The sequence below is a fragment of the Solea solea genome, chromosome 16 (assembly GCF_958295425.1).
Source record: "Solea solea chromosome 16, fSolSol10.1, whole genome shotgun sequence".
NCBI classification, from domain to species: Eukaryota; Metazoa; Chordata; class Actinopteri; order Pleuronectiformes; family Soleidae; genus Solea; species Solea solea.
The window spans coordinates 11004095-11026572 of record NC_081149.1 but is presented as its reverse complement, the minus strand read 5'-3'; the positions used below and the strand labels follow the sequence as shown (position 1 = coordinate 11026572).

The following is a 22478-nucleotide window of genomic DNA, read 5'->3' as shown; positions in this document are numbered from 1 at the left end:
TTTAGAAATTATGTAACCCTCCTGTTTTCATATTTCCATGAACTGGAAAGACATAGTACAAAAGCAATATGTCGACAATAATGAATTGAAGCTTCATTGAAATGCTGCCGTGTATCAAGAGCTCTTTTGTACGTCTGTTATGAGACCTATGTGCCACCGACTGCTTATCTAAGTAAACTAACTACCAATATTTGCTTTACAGCAGTTGATAGAAACAGATAAATGTGCATTTTCTTTCACCAAATCTATGAAAATTTGGTTTCAATGTGTGATATATATTTTTATGGAAAACACATTTGTTTGTTGTCATGAACATAGATTGCGTGGCACTGATTTTTCAACCGGGGGATGTGCTGACTCAATCAAATTCAGGGTTAACAAAGTGATTGGACGGCCAAGGGGAGCTTTAAAGGGCAGACGTGTGTGCAGAGTGTGGCTGGTACGCTGCCAAACTGTCAGACCGCATTTTGGTAGTGTCAGCTGGGGCGATTATTAGTTTAACCAGAGCGGATGTTATAATCATAGGGATGGGAAACCAGCTGGGTAATCAACACACCAATATTTGACATCATAACAAAGACACAGTTACTTAAGCATACAATTAAAATGAAGTGTTGCAGAGCCCAGCACCAAGCCTCCGCTCACACAGCGTGTTAATGCACCTTTCCAACAGCACCACCTTTGTGTTGTAATTAGCTGCCCTGTGGAGCCAGATGTGAGGCCTAATCCAAACAGCCGCTTCCTCTGTCTTACATCAAAAAATGAAAATATACTTAGTCAACCACAGGACAGGAAAAACTAAAAGAAAACACTCTGCTTTTACCTGATTGTGCACCAAACGTACGATTTGTCTTTTACTGCTCATTTTTCTCCCATTTACCAGAGCAGAGAAGACTATTCCAAGCCAATGCAATCACTGGTCAAACGGTCAATTGTCGAGTTGCATCGTGGGTAATGCAAGCTTTCACTCTCTTGGGCTTGATCCCAAGCAGAACGCGAGCTACACTCTAGGTTTGTTTTTGCATGTTATTACCTCAGAGGATGATCCTCGACTCACTCGCATGTTAATTTAAAACGTAATCAATATACACATTTGCCTCAATTTGTTGTGCAAATATTGCAGGATCAGCAACTGCAGCAATGTGTGGCCCCTAGACACCCTGAAGCCACTGGCCTGGAATCAGTTCACTCACCCCGAACTGATTTAGGGGATAAAAAAAAGAATCTGCTATTCATAAGATTAGGATAATCTAGTAATGCTGAATTATCTCTGCTCCACATGTTATGTGAAAAACAACAAGCTTTTTTGTTTTGTTTTTTAGAGGCTAAAATATTGAACTCAACAGTGTGGTTTGAGTTATGTTAATAATATGATGATGTCTTTTTTGCTTTGATTTTTTTTTTTCTTTCATGGCAATTAGGACTGGCCTTTGCTATTTCCATATCAACCACAAATCCCGACAGAGATCATTAAAGCTCATGTAATTTAATACAATATAATCTATACTTGACATTTACCCTACAAGTGGAACTGTGTTTAGAAACCCACTGAGGTGAGCTACAGTATAAACTGAGGACATTGCCGTTCATATGCTGTCATTTAATTAGGTCCTGAATGGGATAGGCCGACATCACAAACACAGTTTGCCTCAAAGGGCTTCACAGTCTGTACAGCAAGTGACCCTCTATCCTTAGACCCTCAAAAAAACAGGAGAAATATCATTAAATGAAAATGTAATAAGACCTTGTTTAGACCTTGTTTACTTTTTTGTGGGGGCGACGGTAGCTCAGTGGTAGGCTCTGCGAGTCTACATGCCGATGTCTCCTTGGGAAAAACACTGTGAATGGTATGAAAGATGAGTGATAGGAAAATATGATGCACATAGATGTGCTGTATGAAAGTGTGAGTGAATGGGTGGTCATCAAGACTAGAAAAGCACAATATAAATACGGACCATTTACAAGATAGAAGATGTGAGTGGTCCACGGTCACAAGTTCATCCTAGGAACATGGAAGCACATGTTTTGCCAGATTGTGGTCTCATCAGAAACCAAGACTGCCAAACAGAGTGAAACCACTGACCACTGTCGATGCCTGGAAGAGGTTAGACCACAATGAAACATTTTCAGTGTAGTGGTTAGTACGCTTGCCTTTGCAGCAAGAATACCCAGGTTCACGACCTGGTAGGAACAATGGTCTTTCTGCATGGAGTTAGCATGTTCTCCCTGTGTGTGTGTGTGTGTGTGTGTGTGTGTGCTTTCTCGGGGTCCAAAAACATGCAGATTTGTAGATTAGGCAAAATGACTCTAAATTGTGTGTCTCTATGTGTGCACCCTGCCTCTCGCCCTATGCCATCTGGGATTTGCACCAGCACCACATGAAGATGAGTCAGTGTAGATAGTCTATCAAAGATGGGAGGGGCCTGTGGGTCCAAGATGGGAGAAGTTTGAAAGTGCATGGCCTCCTTTCAGTCTGGTGACCTGAGAAAGAGAGAATACCTAGTATACTGCTTGCAGTATAAACCCCCTCAGTTGTCCCTTTCCGACTGAATGTGTAGTTCATCGGTAGTTGAGCCTGAGCACAGATGAATGATTATTTTTATTAAGTCTGTCTTTTTAACCCTTGTTTCATTATGTCACCCCTGCTCTGACATAATGGACAGTGCTGACCTCTCCAGGTAAAATAAACTCTACTCTTTTTCTGTTAAAATATAGATTTTTTTTTTTTATGTTTAAAGTCACTCCATCTGCGAGTACAAGGGCAAATTCTGTTAAACCCAATTTGCAATAGAGCGTTTTTTCTGTGAATTTGTGTTGCCTTCTACCCTCCTCAGCTGCAGTAGTAGATTTATGCACATTGGTGGTTTCAAACAGTGAGGAAGGTGACTGAGAAATATGAACTCCTTGACATTTAATCAGTAACACACTGCAATCTAATGAATATCCATGAATATAACTAATTTAGCTTTGTGTGAAAAGATACCACAGGCACAAGAAAGGACAAATATTTAGGATTGCCAAAACAGAAAATTATCTTCAGAAGTCAGAATGGGTTGCTTCTCTAAACCGCAGCTTGGGTTTTCCCCTTAAAGCTGCAATTTATATATAATAGATAAGGTGTTGCATGCAGTGACAAATCCACAGAGATTCTGAAGTTCCTTTTATTACAGCAGGGGATTTTAGCACAATTTAGCCTTTTCTGTTCTCTGCTCGTTAACAAAATATTTGTTTCAGTCCTAAAGCTTGACTTAGGCTTGTGTTAGTGCATGTTAGCACCAAACAACAGCCAGATAAAGTAAGATTCTACCTGGCCTAACTAAAGCATCATTCGCCTCAGTCATCCTCATAACAACTTTATAGGGCAATAATATATATGTGTGTTGTGTATTCAGCTTGTTCTGTTGCACCCAAGGGCCCAAAATGTTTAATTTAATGCTGCTTTAGAGCTACCATCTGGTGTTTTTGAACAGTAATTGTGCTTTGAAGCAGTTTCCTTAATGAGTGGGTCCCTACTTTTCCATCGACAACTGGTAGCCTTAATGTGGCGAGGAACAAATGAATGGCGGAAGGGAGCGAGGAAGAATGTGACCGCTCTGTTTTTGTCTGTGCGAGAAAAAAAAAAAAACTAACATGCTCATATCACGAGGGAGGAAATGCATTCAACAGGTTTATTTTCCTCAAGAACACACACTGACTGTTTTGGTATGAGAATAAACATTTATGTATAAGAAAACGGCGTAGTGAGTAGACGAGGGAGAGAATTTACTGTAGGAATGTCTCAGACAGATTTAACCTAAACTGCCTCCAAGCTTAACACATTTTCTTGTTCAGGGGGAACAAATGTACCAAGACAGTTCTGCCTGCATCAGCTACATCAAACATTTCTTTCTTTTTTACTTTCATACAAAAGCAGCAGTTGGTTCAAGGTTAAATCTTGATCTGAATCATAAACAATGAAATATCCACATACTTTCATATGGTATCAATGATCACAGTGTAGAGCCAGTGTTCTGGCTGCAAATGAGCACCACAACACACTGACTGTAACTCCGAGAATGACAGACAGGCCACAGCAGAACTCCACTGCCTCATCACAAAGGACGACTATCTCCGGATTATTCCATGAACCCTGACAAAAACAGTCAGATATAATGACAATTAAATGAGCATCAATCTTTCGTCTTAATCACTGGACGCCCAGGGATTTATCCTTTCTTTTCATTTAAAAACTAGAAAGTTCAAGGACAGGGCGGCAGAAGGTGAAGCTGTCCACCTCCCCTCACCCCACGCACAGTGTAAGTTATTTTTTCCGCAGTATAACTGCCACTGCTGTCATATTAGGAAACGCATAAAGCAGAGGAAAGCCATTGATTGCTTTCCCTGCTATCACCATTACTTTAAATCAAGCTGGGTTTTTTGATGAATGACAGCACACCAGGAGATACACCGATCTTATTCACTTTGCTCATCTTTCACCTGCTTGCCAGTGCCATGGCCTCACCTGACAAGACAAGGCCAGCATGACGCTTTCACCCTGATGAATTATGTACATGGGAAGGAAAAAAAAAACTGTTGCCTCCATTGTGACAGACTCGGGTTTAGCAGAGCCACAGCTGTGCAAGTAAGCGGTTTAAATCCCCGAAACTTTCTTAGCCTCATTAATATGAATCTATGAATGTGTAATTGTGGTGTATATGTACAGGATTTTCTCTCACGGCTGGTTTTCCACTTTGATCTTGGGCAATGTTGTTTTATAGCATATCCATGTCCTGTCCATGCAACGATATACAGCTGTATAATGCTTCTGATTTATACCTCTAATTAATGAGTGATTCCCCTCGTGTTCTAGAATTGCACTCTGGATATTTTGAGCTCTTCTTTACACTGACACACTGTGTGGCTGGACTGACAAATGCTTTTTTAGGCTCCTGGATAATTACTCAGCCTGTGGATCCAGGCTCTGGAAGGCTGCCTCTGGTTCTAGCTGGAGGCTTTGTGTGTGTGTGTGTCACTGTAATGTACATTGAATTTTAGAGGAAATAAGCGTGCATCCATTTGACATTTCAATTCTGCACTGTTGTTCTTTTGTATTTTGGATGTTTATGCATTATACATTGGCATGCACGTGCCATCCCATTTTTTGGTGCCTACGTTAATTTATTTTGACAACGTGAAATCTTTCTTGAGGCACGTGTGGGCTTTATAGCAAAATATCTTTTCATCCCAGATTCAAAGATAAGATCCCAGGGAATTGTCAAACATTGTTGCCAAACATTCAGCCAACAAACAATGAAAATTAATGTTTGTTCAAGTTTAACTCATACCAAGCCGAAGCAAGATGATCTTGCAGGATATTAGATATTTGCCATTTTCTGTGTTGTTTCAAAGCAATTCATTAAAGATTGGCCTTGATAAATAATGGCACGTATACATCTACAAAAACGTATGTAAAGTGATATTTTTTTTTTTTTAAAGCTACCAGACTACTAGAGCTGTTTGCATATGCATTCACCTGTGAGGGGCTCAGGGGAAGTCAATTAAGAAATAATAGAACAATACTAAATGTGCTTTTTTGTCACATGGGGATAAAATGCCCTCTGCTCTGACTGGCAAGAGAATGCTAATGAGCAAAACCTTGAATTGTATGAAATCCAAGCTCTGAAACATAATGTAACCTTAATATGTTGATTATTTGTAATTCACTTTGGATAAAAACGTCTGCCAAATAACTAAACGCTATACAGCTATTACATAATGTAATATCATGAAAATGATGCTGATAAATACTTTTATCAGTTTAAAAAACTGGCCTCTTAAATATCTGAATGATGTCAACAGACAATGCCTCATTTATAAACTGGAGTGAAAACCTGCAAACACCTTTAAGCGCTCAAAGATGGTAACAGGCGTCTGAGCAGCACAGCAATTAACACGTATTTAGAATTAGCAAAAAGTATGAGCATGAGGAAAAATCAATTTTTGCTGGTGAAAATAAATAAATAAAAATATTTTTTAATTAAATTAACAGCCTTTCGTCTGACTTATGTCCTTAATAGTTCGTATTAGCCCCAGTGGAGAGCCCATGTGCTTTACTGGGACGCACAAATATTCTCATACACGCATCTAACAGTTTCTCACTGCACTGTAGCTGTGTGGGTCGACGGCAGCAGCGGCAGACAAAGGGTGGGGAGGGGGGAGCAAAGGACGGCACGCACAGACAGAGACAGGCACTCTCATCAGTGACGGGCTCACCAGCTGCGTGGACAGAGCTGTGGTGCAGGAGGAGGAGAAGCGGTGCGGCGGGGAGAACAAGCTGCTTGGAAACCCGGCACACAATGCAAGAGACCACGAGAGAGGGAAGGGGAACAAAACAGAGGGAGACTGCTGAGGGGAGCGAAGTCGTTCGGAGCAGTGAGAGGGAGGAAGCTGGATGAAACTGACAAGGACACAGAGGGAGGAAAGCACACAGAAATGCCTTTCCTGCCGTAGTAGAGAAGCGTGTACAAAGTAGAAAAGAAGACAAGAAGAAGAAGGGAGAAGAGAAGGAGCCTCACAGGAGGTCAAGCTTTTGAAGCTTGACTGACACAACAGTGAAGAGGAGGAGACTCATGAGGGCAAGTTGATATTTTTGATTTGGCGGAGTATTTTCAGAAGGAATACTGAAGGCAAGAAAAAAAACAATTGAAATCAGAAATGCTGTCTTTCATTTGAGGAGGAGAAAAAGAGAGAATAACAGGAGAACAATAAATGGGGGGAGATGTTGCGATCAGAGTGTGACAGAACAGATTATCTCTGGTCCGGTCTCCCGCAGGAAAACTGCTGTGAGTGTATGTACGTGTATGCGCGTCAGTGCCTCCTCCATGTGAAAGTGTATTGTAGCGTGTCCGTCACTGTAGCTGTGGTGCTGTAAAGCTCGCCTGCTACAAGATCAAGTCACCCCGTGATAATCTGCACAACCTTAAAACAGTGTTTGAAGCCAAGTGGGAAAAGAGACAAGGAGCAGACCAGTCGAGGGAGTAAAAGTGAGGCTGCAAAGTGGGACAGAAAATAATGAGCAGAAGAGAGTTTTGTGAAATCCATTTAAACTCATACTAACTGATTGCTGCTTCTGGCTGCCGAACAACTTTGCAAACCAGTGAAGCCAAAGAACACGCACTTAACCCGAAGAAGAAAAAACACAGCATCGGACCAAGGCAAGCCAGACTCTACCACACCAACCGTTCTGCTCCACTATGGTCTTATTATTTTAATTACCACCATTTTATTTGTTTTGTTCTCTGTGCTTAGCCCTTAGTATTTTGTATTCCATCCTCCTCTCTGCCTCTCTCTCTTCCCCTCCCTCCTCCTCTTGCCTTTGCTCTCTCTGTCTCATCCTCTCTTGTTCACTGTCACACGGGGAATGCTGGAGTCACTCATGTAGAAGCCACCTTGGAGCACATTTGCCGAGCTGTTTTTCTTTTTCCTTTTCCATGTTGAGTTGAGTGATAGAGGCACTATCACATGGAGTGACCAGGAGCGATAACCAACAAGTAGCTGTTCATCAGAGCTCCTGCAACTTCAGGAGAAGAGGACTTGAAAACACAGCTATCAGAGGGGGGTACTGCTAAGTGTGCATACAGTGTAGTGTATTTAAATTTCAGACTTCATGGGTCATTACTATTGGTGAGGCCAAACACATATCTTGGTGTGTATTACAGTAGTGAAATTATCCTGGAGCTACATGTGGGCCCCAGCCCCTGAGGCCTGGTTGGGAAATGAAGCCTTTCCCGTGGCTGTAGGAGCGCTGTGGGCAGCTATGGCCCTGGAGGGGCGCTGTCTCCGGCGGGGATCCCCAGCTATGATCAGAAAGGCCTGTCATCGGCATGCTACAAAGCCATCTCTGGCTCGGGTCACTTCCACTTTGCTGTCAAGGACACGTCTGCATGGCCTGAGGCATGTTTGTGTCCCTGGTGGATCAGTGGGCCGCAGGGCTTTCTGGCTGCTAGCCCTCTGCACCTCCCTGGGGCTACTTTTATCCTGGTCCTCCAATCGCCTTCTCCACTGGCTTTCTTTCCCCACATACACACGGGTCCACGCTGAATGGGCAAAAGAACTGGCCTTCCCCACCGTCACTATCTGCAACAACAACCCTATTCGTCTCTACAAACTCACCAAGAGTGACTTATATTTTGCCGGCCACTGGTTGGGGCTGCTGTTGGCTAACCGGACAATGAGGCCTATGGTTCTGGACTTGCTTCAGGATGACCGTCAGGCCTGGTTTAGGAAGCTGTCAGACTTTCGACTGTTCCTGCCACCCAGAGACTTTGAAGGAACCAATCTGGAGTTTATGGACAGACTGAGCCACCAACTGGATGACATGCTGCTTTCATGCAAATACAGAGGAGAGCCCTGCGGAGCTCACAACTTCTCTTCTGTAAGTCTGACTTCAGTAGTTGCTTCTCAAAACATACAAATCAAATCATACACCCCTTCAATATCTCATCTTGTCCTTGATACTCTCAGCATCTTGTCTAAATGTCAACTACTGATAAAGGTTGCAAATATTTGCCATTGCATCATACCAAAACAAGATGTTGCTTAATTTAATTGTCTTTTCAGGGAGTTTAAAGGCTATGTTATACGGCTGTTAAACGTGGTATGCAGGCTCCAGCAACCTCTTTAAGTTAAGCTTCTGTTAAGCTTCATGGTCGTAACACAAAAGATTAGCTTAACTGTCACTGAACAGCACAACCGTTAAAACACCACCAGCACTTTTTAAAGGCTTATACAGCAAAGATAGCACAAGTAAAAAAAAAAGCCTTTGTTGGGTGTAATAATGGTATGAACATGCATTACAGTCAATTTTAACATGGATGAAATGCACAGCGTTTCAGCTTGTGGTGCAAAGCACAGCTACCATCCCTCCACATCAGAGAGTTTCTTTTGCAGCACTGTATAACCTCCTGGAGGAGTTTAGTGCCTATGTCTCATCTCTCTCATATCTGTCTTATTGTCTGTGTAAGGGATTGTGGGTTTGGGGATTTGTGTGCTTGTTTATTCCCCTGGCATGGCAGATGTTTTTTTTCCACAGTAAACTGCACAAAACTGTTTTAAACTTCTTCTTTTATTGTCATTTCATTTGTGTTATGTTTCTCTTGAGAGACTGACTGAAGGTGAATTGAGGGATAGCAGATAAATTCAGTTTGTGCAATGGTTCATAAACTTACCATTTTTTACCTCCACCAAGGTCTGTCTGTGCGATTGTGAGTAGCATGACCCAAAATCTTCAGAACAGATTTTGATTAACTATTCTGGTAGGTTATGGCCCGAAGAAGAAAATATTAGATTCTGGTTAGGAAGAGAATAAGGATTCATCTTTTGATTGTCTTGACATTGTGGGAAACGTCCTTGGTGGACGTTTGCACTCTCTTAGTGCTTTCTCCAGTTTATTTGTTTTGTTGAGTCTGCTTTAGGATGTCTTCCATACTTACCAGGTACAGTATGTCAACACCCACGCATTGTAAATTAAGATTCTACATACCCAGCCATGGTAGAGCCTTTCATAACCTTCAGATGATGCACTTGGATGCTGAAAGCATAACAATGTTTCAACTTTGTCTCAATGCAAATTGACAAATGTTTCATGAGACCAAATACTTTTGAGTTGAATTTCAGATTCAGTAAAAAAGTTGGACATGAAATCTGATTCCCCCCTCATTGTTTCACAGATCAGTTTTTATGTCAAGGTAGTACATTCAAGAGAGCTGAATCGGATGAAACTTGTTACGGGGAATGAGCAATGCTTGTTTAGATTTGAGTGTAGTAGCCGTTCATTTCTGAACATTGTGTAAACATTGATTAAACTGCTTCTAAAGATGATAGTGGATAGTTGTCTTCCAAGAACAGATAGTGTACAAATTTTGAACATTCATTCTTAACAATCACATTGAACTATCGATGCATCCAAAGGAGTTAAAGCACAAGGCAGCTGCTACAGCACTGAATGTACAATCCTGAATGTACTTTCATAGTATCATGTCATAGACATTTGTTTTAGGATATTGTCAGCTTTACGTTACCGATCCTACCTTCATTTTCATCTTATTTTACCCCATAGTGGGCTTCATGTCGTTAACCGGCCCTCAGTGATGTTGCTAATGGTATTATTCCTCAAACCAGCAGACTCCCAGAGGCCTTTTCATTTATCACTGCATACATAGCACTGTCACTCATAGACCAAACAGGATGCAAGGACCAGACTAAATGAGAGGGTACACAGGTACACACTTCTCGTTAGTGTGTGTGTGTGTGTGCATGCGTTCTTTTGAATGTGAGGTCTAAAGGTCACATTCGATCTGCAGTTACTGTTTGAAATTCATGCCGCCGTCTCATAGAACATTTGAAGTAGTACCCCTTAGGATCCAGTAGAGGAAGCTTGCAAGGTTTCCTACTATGTGAAATGACAGAGGATGTACTCAAGAGGGGCCTGTACAAACTGAGTTACTTTGCCAGAGGCAGTAGCAGCAGCAACAGTGCTTTGGCAATGCAGGCAGTGCACCAGGTAACCACAACTCTGCAAGCTGGCTCACAAATATCTGTGTCAGGCTGACTTGTGTTTCTTGAAAATGATATTAAGTTTGGCCATTTCCTTGACTATCGTTTAACTATACTTTTACTGTACGTTTTAACATAGAACCGATACCATTTTAGTTAAAAGCTGTCGGAGCTCCCTCCTGTTGTATCCAGGAATGTTTGTTACATCCTACTGTACTCAGTGCTGTATGAATACTCTAATACTAGCAGCACTGCTAATAAATAAACAATTATTAAAATTGGAGTGGCAACGGCAGTGCGGTGAGGGAGGGGTCATTACAGGTCATTATAAATTCATTTGAATTGATTGTTTCCAAACTGACAGCCCTAGTGTGTGTGTGTGTATCTTTGAGAATACTTAAAGTAAAAAATCCAATATTAATTAACTCTGCTTATTACAGGCTTAGGAGTGTGGAGGATACGTTTAAGCCAATGGGTGGTTTGAGGTATGAAAAATATGACGCTACAGCTATAGAGGTTGAATTCGAAGGATGGGATAGAGAATAGGTGTCTGGTCAGTCTGGTTAGGAATACAAATAGATCCCATAATTCTGGCCAACTGCCTGCAGCAGCAGCAGTAGGATTTCATGTGCTGAATCTACTGTATCATAGTGAATTGGAACCAGGGGAAAGCTGGCTAATCAATACATCTATTAGATTTGTGATGCAGTGGTCTATTTTGTTCCCCCATCTTGGCTGATACACTGTGAGCCATCGCACAGCTAGCCCCAACTTAACAATAGGATGACTGAGCTAGAGAAATGTATCAAAGGGCAGGAAAACATGTTCCAACCATCTACAATAAAAAATTAAGTCATGCCTTATCACACCACAGTTAGCAAAGCCTCTCTCTATGTGATTCTGATACACATCTCCACGCTGTGTTTTCTGGGCTCCAGTGAGGACTAGATAACTGCGTCTGCAATGACAAATTAGAAAGTGCTCAGAGTTGAAGAGTAGCACCCTATCACACTCTACGCAGCTAATGAAAAAAGGTGGACCTATGTGCTTGGCCACTGTAATGCATCAACAGTATCTCTAGAGATATCTCATAATTGTAGAGCCAGAGCAGCGCTGTACCATGCTCTAGTCTAGTGCCTGAACAGGTTTGTTCAGATGAGCTTTTCATATTATGAATTGTGTGGTAACAATACAATATCAAATCTACTGTGACTAACGTCTGGGCTTTTTATTATTTTTCTTGATCAAATCATTACTTGCAAGCGAAAGAAATCTTTGACGTTGATGAATCCACAAAGAACAATACCCTGACTATAGTTTCTTTCAATGCATTTTTGTGTCTTTTGACTAAATGTTAGGGTTTCTGGCCGACTAATGTTCTGCTTTGGTTCACTTTCACCAACCTCCAACTCAATGTACTGAGGCATTTAGCAACAAAGCAGGGGAAGTGTATGGAATGTTGCATGTATTCAATATTAAATTGATCTAGTGTCCAGATACATGATTCCAAATGAATGCCAATGTTGTTCTGCATCTTCTGAATGTGTAAATATGTTCTATTGGGATCAATTTCACCATATCGGCCTGAAAATCAATCAAAGACATAAGTACATAAGAATATATTCATAGAGTGAAGGTTGACTGAAAAGTTTATAAAATGCAAGATAATTGTGTGATATGCAGACAAGAATTAGGAATATATTATTTCTTTGACTGTTGAATCTTCATTGCCTGTAATTGTTGAGGCAAATGCTTCATTTTTATTTTTCAGCTTTTATTTGGTATAGTGATTTATAAATGCTCTACGTCACTGTGGGTTAACAGGAGCACTGATGAACATGGTTGCTGGCTTCAGCTGTTCTCTCATATCCATTTCAGTTTCTCATATCGAATAGCCTGAAGATTAGTGATGGCCTGCTTTATGTGAGGTCAGATTTGCAGCTCAAATTTATGGTGGTTAATTGATTTAACCCTTGCCACTGACGGTTCTACATACTGACATACTATAGATATTGAATAAACGTATAGAAAATGTTGCACAGTTATTAAATTAAGCTGTTTGATCAATAAAAAATGCATGTAGTCTTTCACCTTCCAAGGCATTACACAGTAAAACTAGCAGCTTCTTCTAACATATTTACATGTGGGTTGTATAATAACAGTAATAATGATTTCCTTGCTTAAATTAATAGACATTCCCTTGCTTTGTTCAATCGGTGCTCTTAAAAACGGCACTCCTTGTTGACTTCCACCATCTTACTTCACACACCAACCCTATGAACACAATGAGGAGACTGAGAGAGGCAGAAGTCTCTGTCCACATGGTGGTCAGTCACCACTGAGCCTGGAGGGGTGGCTGATTGAGTTTTGAGCACATCCAGGTAATAATGCAGGTCTCCTCTGCTCTCGTTTGTCACTGACCTTTTCAGTGGGATTCTCTAAAGCTAGACCATAATCTATTGATCTGGCTTGAAATAAACAATAGAGGAAGACAGATGGAAGCTGCAGCTCCAGCCACAGCAATCTCATTAACACAGGTGGCCCTGTGTATTTACTACACACCACATCTCCAATTCAATTACTCTCTTCAGAAAAAAAAATGGCTGGAAGTGTTCCATGGGCCCCAACTTTCTGCTTAAATTAAACCCATAACAGTACTTAAAATAACGTGCATAGCATTGATATGAATGGCCACAGCCAGTGTTTTTGGTCTGGCACTTGATGTGCCACAGCCAGTGAATGCAGCCAATATTCTGTTGTTTTGTGACAGCAAGCCATAGGCCATAGCAATGTAATGCAAGTCCTGAATGCCGATGAAAAAATTATACATGGTTAGTATTCATAAGGTCACGTTGATGCATAAACCACTGGACTTGTAAAAGGTTAGTGTTTGAAATAGAAAGCTAATGGATGCTGTTTGTATTCCATGAATACCATTAGCAGAAGCTGTATCCAATCTCCATTGCACATTATTGGGAACAGGCACGAGCTACAGCAGATGAGCTCTGCATATTCACATTGTTTGTAATGTTATAAATGAGAAAATTGTTTGTTGCCAGATTTTTGTAAGTAATGACAGTAGAGGCAGTGACTTCTGTATTTGAAAAGTGTGTGGCCTCCTTGACCTCAAGTCTCACTGATCTCACTTTACAAAGTAAACAAAAAGTAATAAACAAGGCGAAAGAGACTCATGACCACTGCTTGTCCCTTTAGCTCTACCCACTGTTATACCAATAACACAGGTATTTCTTACTCGTAGTTGTTCACGACCGACACTGCTAAACTTGATTAAAATGGTGCAAAACAGTAGCACAACCATTATGAGTTTGTTAGGAGAGTCTTCTGTCACAATCTGGTGACATAAGACAGAAAAGAGAGGCAGAAAAATGATAATAACCTTAAAAAAGCTTATGTGACCACACTCTACAAGACAGAAACAAGCACACAACGGCAGATCCTATTGTGTCTCTAACAATAACAATACAATAACCCAGTGTAAACTTCACTCATGTCACTAAAACTAATTCTACTACTTGGATTAGATGTGAATTCTCTTTTGGAAATTAGGATTCGACCAAACCAACGGCAACCAAGGCTCCACCCTATTGCACGACTTTGGTTTGTTCTTAGCTCTATCCCTCATTTCCACATTCACGTTAAGACATTGTGTGTCTCAATTCTAGTTCAGGCAGAGGGAAATGTAACTAACCACAATGACTTGTTTGCAGTCTCTTGTACATACTCCTTGTATTCCCAGGCATTGAGGACATTGTCTGACAAGTGCATAATAATTCACATAGTGGGGACGTGATTGGAATAGTGATTTAACAACAGCTGATGGTGATTGACAGCAACGACATGTTGAATCTCCAGCAAAAAACATGTTGTGTCTGCTTACATGATGATTTTTAACGTTCTTGAAGGGGTGTCCCATTTTGTAGGGGTTTTAAATTTTGACCACTAGGGGTAAAAGTGAGACATGGTATCAGGCCGAACTAACAGACTGAGCACGAGCTAAGATTATTCAAAACCTTGAATAATCTACGTTATAATACCTGATCACATCACTGTTTGTCTTCACCTCGTGCCACCTTTCAGCACTGCACCATCACATAAATAACTTTTTAGTGCCTGAAGGAAAACACAGGGACAGCGCTGCCTATGCTGACAGGGTTTGTTTGAGGGATCAATCACCAGAAGGGGCAGCGATGACACTAATATAAGCCTACCAGTGTTTGTGTGATACTTGTTCTGACTGGCTCTTCATCAGCACCAATTGCTCTGGCAATCAGTCATCTTCCCACTGCCATAGACACTTATGATTAGGCTTAAGAGTGTGAAAAGAATTATCCCACACATTGACCTTACGATCTAAACTTTTTTATGGCTTTTTCACTTCATAGCACTAAATTTACTATATAAGTTTAGTGGGTCCATATTCGGACAGTCCCATTTCACATTGGCAAAAGTTATATTCCATTTCTTTTACCATATTGGAAAAAGGCCAAGAACATATTTCCAATTCATTACATGCCACACACTCTCAAGTCTTCTGTATTCACACTGTGGATATGTGCTTGTTGGGGATTTGCATTCCCTGCAGCTATGAAAGCTCTCATAACACATGAGCATCCTACTTCACAAGATTGAACCTTTCCTTGGCAGCTTCGTTCTCTGGACCAGGCATTATGTGCTGTAGTATGTAGGCGGACGTCTTCAGGAAGCAGCTGAGCTCTAACGATGTTCAGGTCAGGTCTTGCAGCAGCTCGGCATCAAAAATTTCCAGTTAACAACCCCAGTAATGTACATGCAACCCATGGTGTTTAAATCTCAGCTAGCTGTGGCTCCTCTTTATCACATTATGATACCTAATACACATTATGGGCATGCATTATAACAGCAATCTATTTTTAGTTATTTATGAAGCTGTAGTGTCACCCACCTCAGCTGTATGCAGAAAAACAAAGCATCCATTTCATCCTTTTTTTCATGTTTTTTGTCAGCAACGAAATGTGCCTGCTGGCAGAATTTGATTGTACTATCTGTTGAAAATCCCAATTCTTTCAACACGTCACTAGTTTTGTTTCCCAACTCCACACCAGGAGGGAGTCTCACAATAAAAGAAAGACTGCAATTATAACCCGCTTTTCCCTTTCAATTATTGCTGCTTTTGTGCCTCTCAGCAAGCACTGATTCCACATTTCCTCCAGTAAAGTTGTCTTGACAGCAATCCTGTCTACTGGTTGGCTGTCAGGTGTGTGCTTAAGGAGATGAGCAGCTCTCTCCAGCCTTCAGCTGTTGCTGTAGATGGGACATGTTTGCGCAAACCTGTCTAAAAATGCAGCTATGAGTAAGGAACCACAGAAGAGATAAACATAAACAGGCTTCTATGTGTTTGTTCTCACTTGAATCTCACAGGACTGCGCTTTGAGTGAGGATCCATCAGAAGCATATTCTCCCAACAATCCGTTTTAAGGTTGTACGTCTTTGATGAAACCTGGTTTCTACGAATACTGTGTTAACAGACCATATTCAACCCAGTCTCATATAAAAACGTACCCTGGCTACGTTGGTCCACAGTGCAAAAACGTAGAGGGGTTACAATAATGGCCCTGGAATTGTATGACTGTTACATTTTTTTCTGCCTATTCTTTTGCAACCCCATATCACACACTCATCATCTACACACTGCACATACAAGTAATTAATTTCTGTATTGAGACACTAGGATCCATAATGCTTGCCCGGTGACCTTTCCTGACCTGTTGGTAAGGTGATGGCATTGAATTGGATGATATTGATGTCTGACTTAATCCATCTTTTATAGCTTTTCCATGAGTCAGTAACTCAGTATTGAATTCTCACCTCACCCTTTGGCTCCATCAGCTGTAGCAGCCTGACCAATGGAAGTATAATACAGTGCACAATGCGAAGTGAGTGTAGCAGGGAGTGCGTATTTGTTGTTCTGGCTTGTGTACCAGTAGATTAGAGGCACATATACAGTATGAATCAGAATACAGTTCTCTTTCCACTTTATCATCTTGGGATTGCAGTGAACCTTAAATATTTTATTCCTCACTGCAAGATTGAGATAAAATCGTATTGTTTTAGTGGGAAAATAGAAGATAGGGGTGGTTTTGTAAGTAAAAAAATATAGTGAGCAATATGAGACAATATTAAGAACAAACTTTATAAGTACCAATTATCACACATCATCAAATGAATCAGCAGCACGTCAAACATTGTGAAGATCACTGTAAGTTTGTAAAGTTTCTGAGTCAGCTCACATTTTAAGTGTATTAACTGAGCTGTGTCGCCTTGAGGAACTAGACACAATTAATTCACACACACACACACATGCACAAAAAAAATGTATAATGTCCTATTCAGAAGTTAACGCAAGCAAAAAGCAAAAAATCATAGAAACACGATGAAGCTGTTTGTACTGACTTGGCCTGTGAATAACTAGGATACAAATGCTAACAAGTTGTAGTGACAAGCATGTCAGACAGACAGACGGACAGGCAGTATGTGATGACACATATGAATGCAATCATCATTTAGATCATAGCCATGAAGCTGGAGGGCCCGCCTGTTAAAAGTATTCAAAAACTGTTGCTTGTTTTCATTGCATTTCACGTTGGGTCTGCATTTATAACTGATGCATTAGCGTGCAGTGCTAGTTAAGTGCTACAGTTGAGCCTCAAAAACAATAACACAACACATCTCACTTATCTACATAAACAGAGTGCACATGATGAATGCATCTCATTTACTTAATTTTCTAATGGAAATTAAAATATGTATTTGTAAAAACATATAACTGGAGGGCAAGTTCTGTTGATATGTGTCCTTGCACATTTTTAAGTGGTTATATGGAAATCCTGACCCTTTTTTGTGGGTATAAACGACTTATACCTACATAACGCCTAGCCCACACCACTGGAGAGAAGTGGATGGTGGCGCTGTAATCATAACATTTCTTTAAACTATTTATTTCAGCAGAAGATATAAAAATAAAAAGTGTTAAAATGTGGCTAAAGCAGTCGTGTACTCTGCATTGATTTATAACTGCTTCACACGATATGAGAAGCTTCGCTTTCAGGTCACTGCATTCCTAAATCTATCTGACAGCGGCAAGACACGCATGTTAATTCAGGTATAGCCTTCACTTCAGCTCTTTAATCCTGTGCATCATGAAGCTTCTTTTCCAGCTTCACAGATTTTCAGCAGTGTTTTATTCTTGGAAAGCCTCACGTTGCTAACACAGCTGCTGACTTTTAGCTTCTCCAAGCACAAGCTCCCCACTTAGCAAAACCAATTTTAACCCAGCAAACACAGTGACAATGAACAATGACTTGAACGGAATTAAAGAAATAACCCTCTTGGTAGTCTTGAAGTTCTGTCAGTAATTTAACGCACTGAATGTCTCAGTGTTGTTTGTGCATCTCCTGCAGACGTGAGTACCTTCATGAATAATTGAAAAACAAGGAGAGAGTTTGGGCAGTTCAGCCCATCTGCTTGACAGCACACTTAAATTCAGCTTTACCTTCTCACCCATGTTTTGCCGTGTGTATATGTAAATAAGTAAACATGTGAATAATTTACATTGTTTACATTCATAGTGGGTGGCAGATTTAGTTACCAAGAAATGGTGAACAATCTGTAGGACACTCCATCTGTGTATATTAACACTGCATTTGATCTGTTTAAGCTTGTCCAAAAGCAGAGGCTCTGTTAGAGCAGCAGTGGTGTTGTTAAAACAAAGTCCATTTGGACAATAAGAATCGGAGACAAATCCCAATTCTCTCGTCTTTAATTTTCCTTTGTTATTATCTAAATTGTACCTCCTGGGAAATGAAACAAAATTGAATGCAGCTGCGGTGTTAACATTTTGTAATTGTATTTTCCTACATGGTCTTATTTGGATCCCTTTAAAAAACAAAACAACATTTGCACATATATAACAAAATATTCATTTAAATTCAATTACAGGAGAATATCTCTCAAATGAGTGCTATTTATTTAAATAAATATCTTAGCATTAGAGCGGAAACAATTAATCGATTACTAAATTAATCGACAACTACTTTGATAATCGATTAATCGGTTTGAAGCTTTTTTCATGATTAAAACAAGATTTCCGATTGTTTAAACTTCTTAAATGTGAGTATTTTCTTCATTTCTTTGCTCTGGATAACAAAGAAATTATTAAAAGTTAATCATTTTGGTTTGTGGACAACAAGACATTTGAGAACATCATCATTTCTAGGTTTGACAAACATTTTTTAACGTGTTCTGATATTTTATGGACCAAACGGTTAAAAGAGAAAATAATCAACAGATTAATCGATTATGAAAATAATCATTAGTTGCAGCTTTACTTAGTAAGTAATTTAAAATTGCCTGCTGTCTGAAATAAAATGAGGTTTGGTGTTGTCAACATTAGTCCTTCCGTCAATATTTTAGAAGGGTTAGTTATTTTTGCACGCACGCCAACTAGTGATGGTGAATGTGACCCATCCTTTTACACGCCAGTAGTGAACACACACAAGCCAGGCACAGGGGCACTTGTGCCTTGCTCAGAGGCACCCCAGTCCTTGACCCACCCAAGGGTTTGAACCAGCACCTCTACGGTCACAAGTCCAATTCCTTTCCTCTTGTCCATGAGCTGATGACATTTCTATCATGTTTGACAGGCTAATATATCATAGATGAAATAGCTCACAACTCCAAATATGTGGCTTTAATTGAAGAAGAGGATTTGGCAGCAGGGCTGTATGTGTGGGTCTGATTTCATAATATAATACAGGCTGTGTGTGTTCATTTTTAATGTCAGCCAGTGAATGTCAAACGGTGGCTTACTGTTGTGTTTTTTTGGACATCAGTTTAGCTATTTGCTGGATGAATGAGCCGTGTCAGGCTTTAGACACAAAGACAATCGTTTTCAGTTAAATCTGTTTCTTGTGTGATTTGGTCTTTTTGTGAAATTTATTGGAAATGTTTTAAACATGCCGGGTGTTTACAGTACAATGCAAAGGTCTCAGGGCACCACCAGCTTTTTTGTTTTTATGTCTGTCAAATTCTGTGATCATTGGCCTTTGGATTGGAATGATGTGACTTATACTGCACAACATGTGCATGTAATGCTCAAACATGTCTTGAATAGAACTGGCGTAATAGACCTTAGGCGGAGGTACATGTCTAGAAGAGTATGTGTGAATGTGTATGTGAACATACAATTTACCTATTTTGTTACATAGATTCACTTGCATCTTTTTGTAAAAAAAAAAAAAAAAAAAAAAAAAGGATGTGGTGCAATGTGGCCAGTTGCAGCAGCCTCTGAAAGTTAATTCTGGCTCCTAGCCTGGTAATTAGTCGGCATTTCCATACAAAAACCTAAAGACTTTCAGTAAAAAGGCCACATTAGCACTGCAGCACTGTAAATATGCTCCCACACTGCCTTCTTCAATTAATGAGTCCCAGACCTCTGTTTCTCATAAATGCTGTTCTCCTCACCGTGTCCATGCAACACTTTTGTTTCAAATGAGTGAAATGGTAGATGCAAAGTTCTAGAAAGAAGCATTTCCAAGATGGATGTGGATGTGAGGAGGCGGAACGTAGGAGCACTGGCACACTGGCCCTTAGAAGCTCATCAGCATTATAGTCCACATCCTCCTGGCATCGAAGGCACAGGTGGCACCGGCTCATTAGTCAAACCCCTATGGTCATATCGTTGACTGCTGTGTGTAAGTACTCCTATTAGCACAGCCCCTGCTGCGTCATGCAGTATTTCTGTGGGTCAGGACATGTGTGGGAGTCTGCAACAAAGACAATCCTAGGAAAAGACAAAAGAAGAAAAAAAAAAAGCTGATTTCACATTTAAATTGAGTTTTTATCTTCACAGAATAGATACATCTGCACTTCCTGTTACTTTAAACAGATGGAGGCTAAATTAATTACACCTGTGTTGTACAGTAGGAACCAGTGGACAAAGCAGTTCCTGAATAACATTTACTGAAGGCACGCTGTGAGAATATTGAAGGGTACAGTGGTTGGGGGGGGAGGGGCTGCGTCATCTTCCAACCAGAAGGTCAGGGTTTCGATCCTCAGGTCCTCCAGTCTTCATGCTGATATGTCTCGGGGCAAGACACCTTACTCTGCTCCTGGTGGCTGTGTAGTGTGCAGGCAGTGTGTAAATGGGTCTGGATGTTGTGATGTGGGTGTGAATGGGAAAACTGTAGTGTGGAGTGGTCATTAAGACTGGAAAAGTGCTACGTAAACATTGACCATTTATCATAAAGAGTGCAGATGAACCAACAAGTATATTATGTTAAAAGAAAAAAACTTAAAATAATGACCATCATTTGTGTGGTTCTCACTCTCAGGCCTACTGTTATGAAAGAGTTATGAATGCATGTATGCAGGGTGCACACAATACAACATAACCCATAAGTGTATATAATGCATAGGTGCATGCACATAACTGCAGATTTTTACAGGCTCTCAGGCAGTGCCATATCCGTGTTTTCAGACTGCAGTCATTCTCTTCTGCACGATAAAGGCTCCATATGTTTTCATCAATCATAGCAAAGTTCCTGCCGTACAAGCTCTGTCCACTGTCAGAGGAGCAAATGCATTTGTGCTGCCATTACTGTCCTCAACAGATGGTATTCAGACATGCAATTCTTTTTCTTTTGTTTCTTTTTTGATTTATTTATTTTTTGCTTTCTTTTGAAAGCCATAAATCTTCATCAGCAACCGAACTGAAGCATATCAAGACTAGATACAACAAACAATGTAAATAGATTCTTCTGCCTCCTTTCACTAGCTGGGAAGGTAGCTGCATAAAAGTATGTATTTGGTAAGAGCATTAGCAGAATATACATTAAGTATTGATTGAGACTGGCAGCACCAGTACACAACACACGACAGAAAAAATCCAGTTATATTGTAAGTACATTTGTATTTTCTATTTTTATGTCTCTGTGCCTGGCAACAGACAGGCTGGAGGTGGTTTGTTCTTGGGTTGTCCATCCTATTCTTTTTAACACAATATCTCAACAAATCAATTTCTTCAAATTTGGAACAAGGTTTACTGAGTGAATGGTTTTTTGAATCAGTGAACTTGAATTGTGGCTACTACTTTGGTCTCATAGAACACTATTTAACATAGAAACTGTGCAAACCCTTGAGGAACTCTCTTCAATTTGGATCAATTTGGATCGAGAGAGCGGACATATGACTCTCTACTGGACTGTGGCACCACTTAACCCGAATCACTAACAACATAGTACCAATGTCCATACTACTGTTTTCAAAGGCTAGTCTAAACCTTGCAGTGATATTAAAGTGGTATGTATCAAAATCCCCTTTCTTCACCCAACACTGGAATCCTTTATCCTTAAGACGTCTTTGCTTCCCCCCAAAAGCAGTATGATTTGCAGATTGAGCAGTGAGCCTGACCCCAGCGGCTCAGCCATCTTTCAGAAGGATGTAGGAGCTCCTGGGCCCCAAAGGAACTTGTTTGGGCAGAGGACAAGGAAAGGACATGCTGTAGCTATCCTTACTGATGGTGACAGCTTTTTAACGAATGAACCAAATGCAACATGAGACATGTAGAGCACAATGCCATGCAGCAGGGAGCAGGGAGGCTGTGATGTGTCCTGAAGGAAGGGCACTTAGGACTGAGAAAGCCTCCTCTGGTTTAACCTACAGCACAATAAAATGTTTCGCTGTAATCACTGATGACCAGAGAAAAGATTCACATTTCTTAAAGTCAAGCATGCAAAGGGGAAAATCCCTCTATAGTCGCCAGTGTGCTACAGGAAAGCCGCACTGAATCCGTGTTTTGTCTCCTTCACTTTGCTCTATTCCGCGATGCTGTCACTGGAAATGCAGTCAGTTGCGGTGAGTAATGCACCTGCCCATAGTGGTTCAAGTTG

At 40.6% G+C, this 22478-nt stretch overlaps 1 protein-coding gene across 4 annotated transcripts in view; it reads left to right on the top strand.

Moving 5' to 3' along the window:
• The window catches only part of asic2 (acid-sensing (proton-gated) ion channel 2), a 278639-nt gene that overhangs the window by 179887 nt on the left and 76274 nt on the right, over positions 1–22478 (top strand). The window contains exon 1 of one of the 4 annotated variants that reach the window (XM_058653670.1): positions 6186–8413. The exons of the other annotated variants lie outside the window; for them this stretch is intronic. Within the exon in view, the coding sequence (XP_058509653.1) occupies positions 7721–8413 (693 nt within the window). The 5' untranslated portion in view covers positions 6186–7720. Of the gene's footprint in view, positions 1–6185; positions 8414–22478 lie in introns of those variants that run through there. 4 annotated transcript variants of the gene reach the window in all.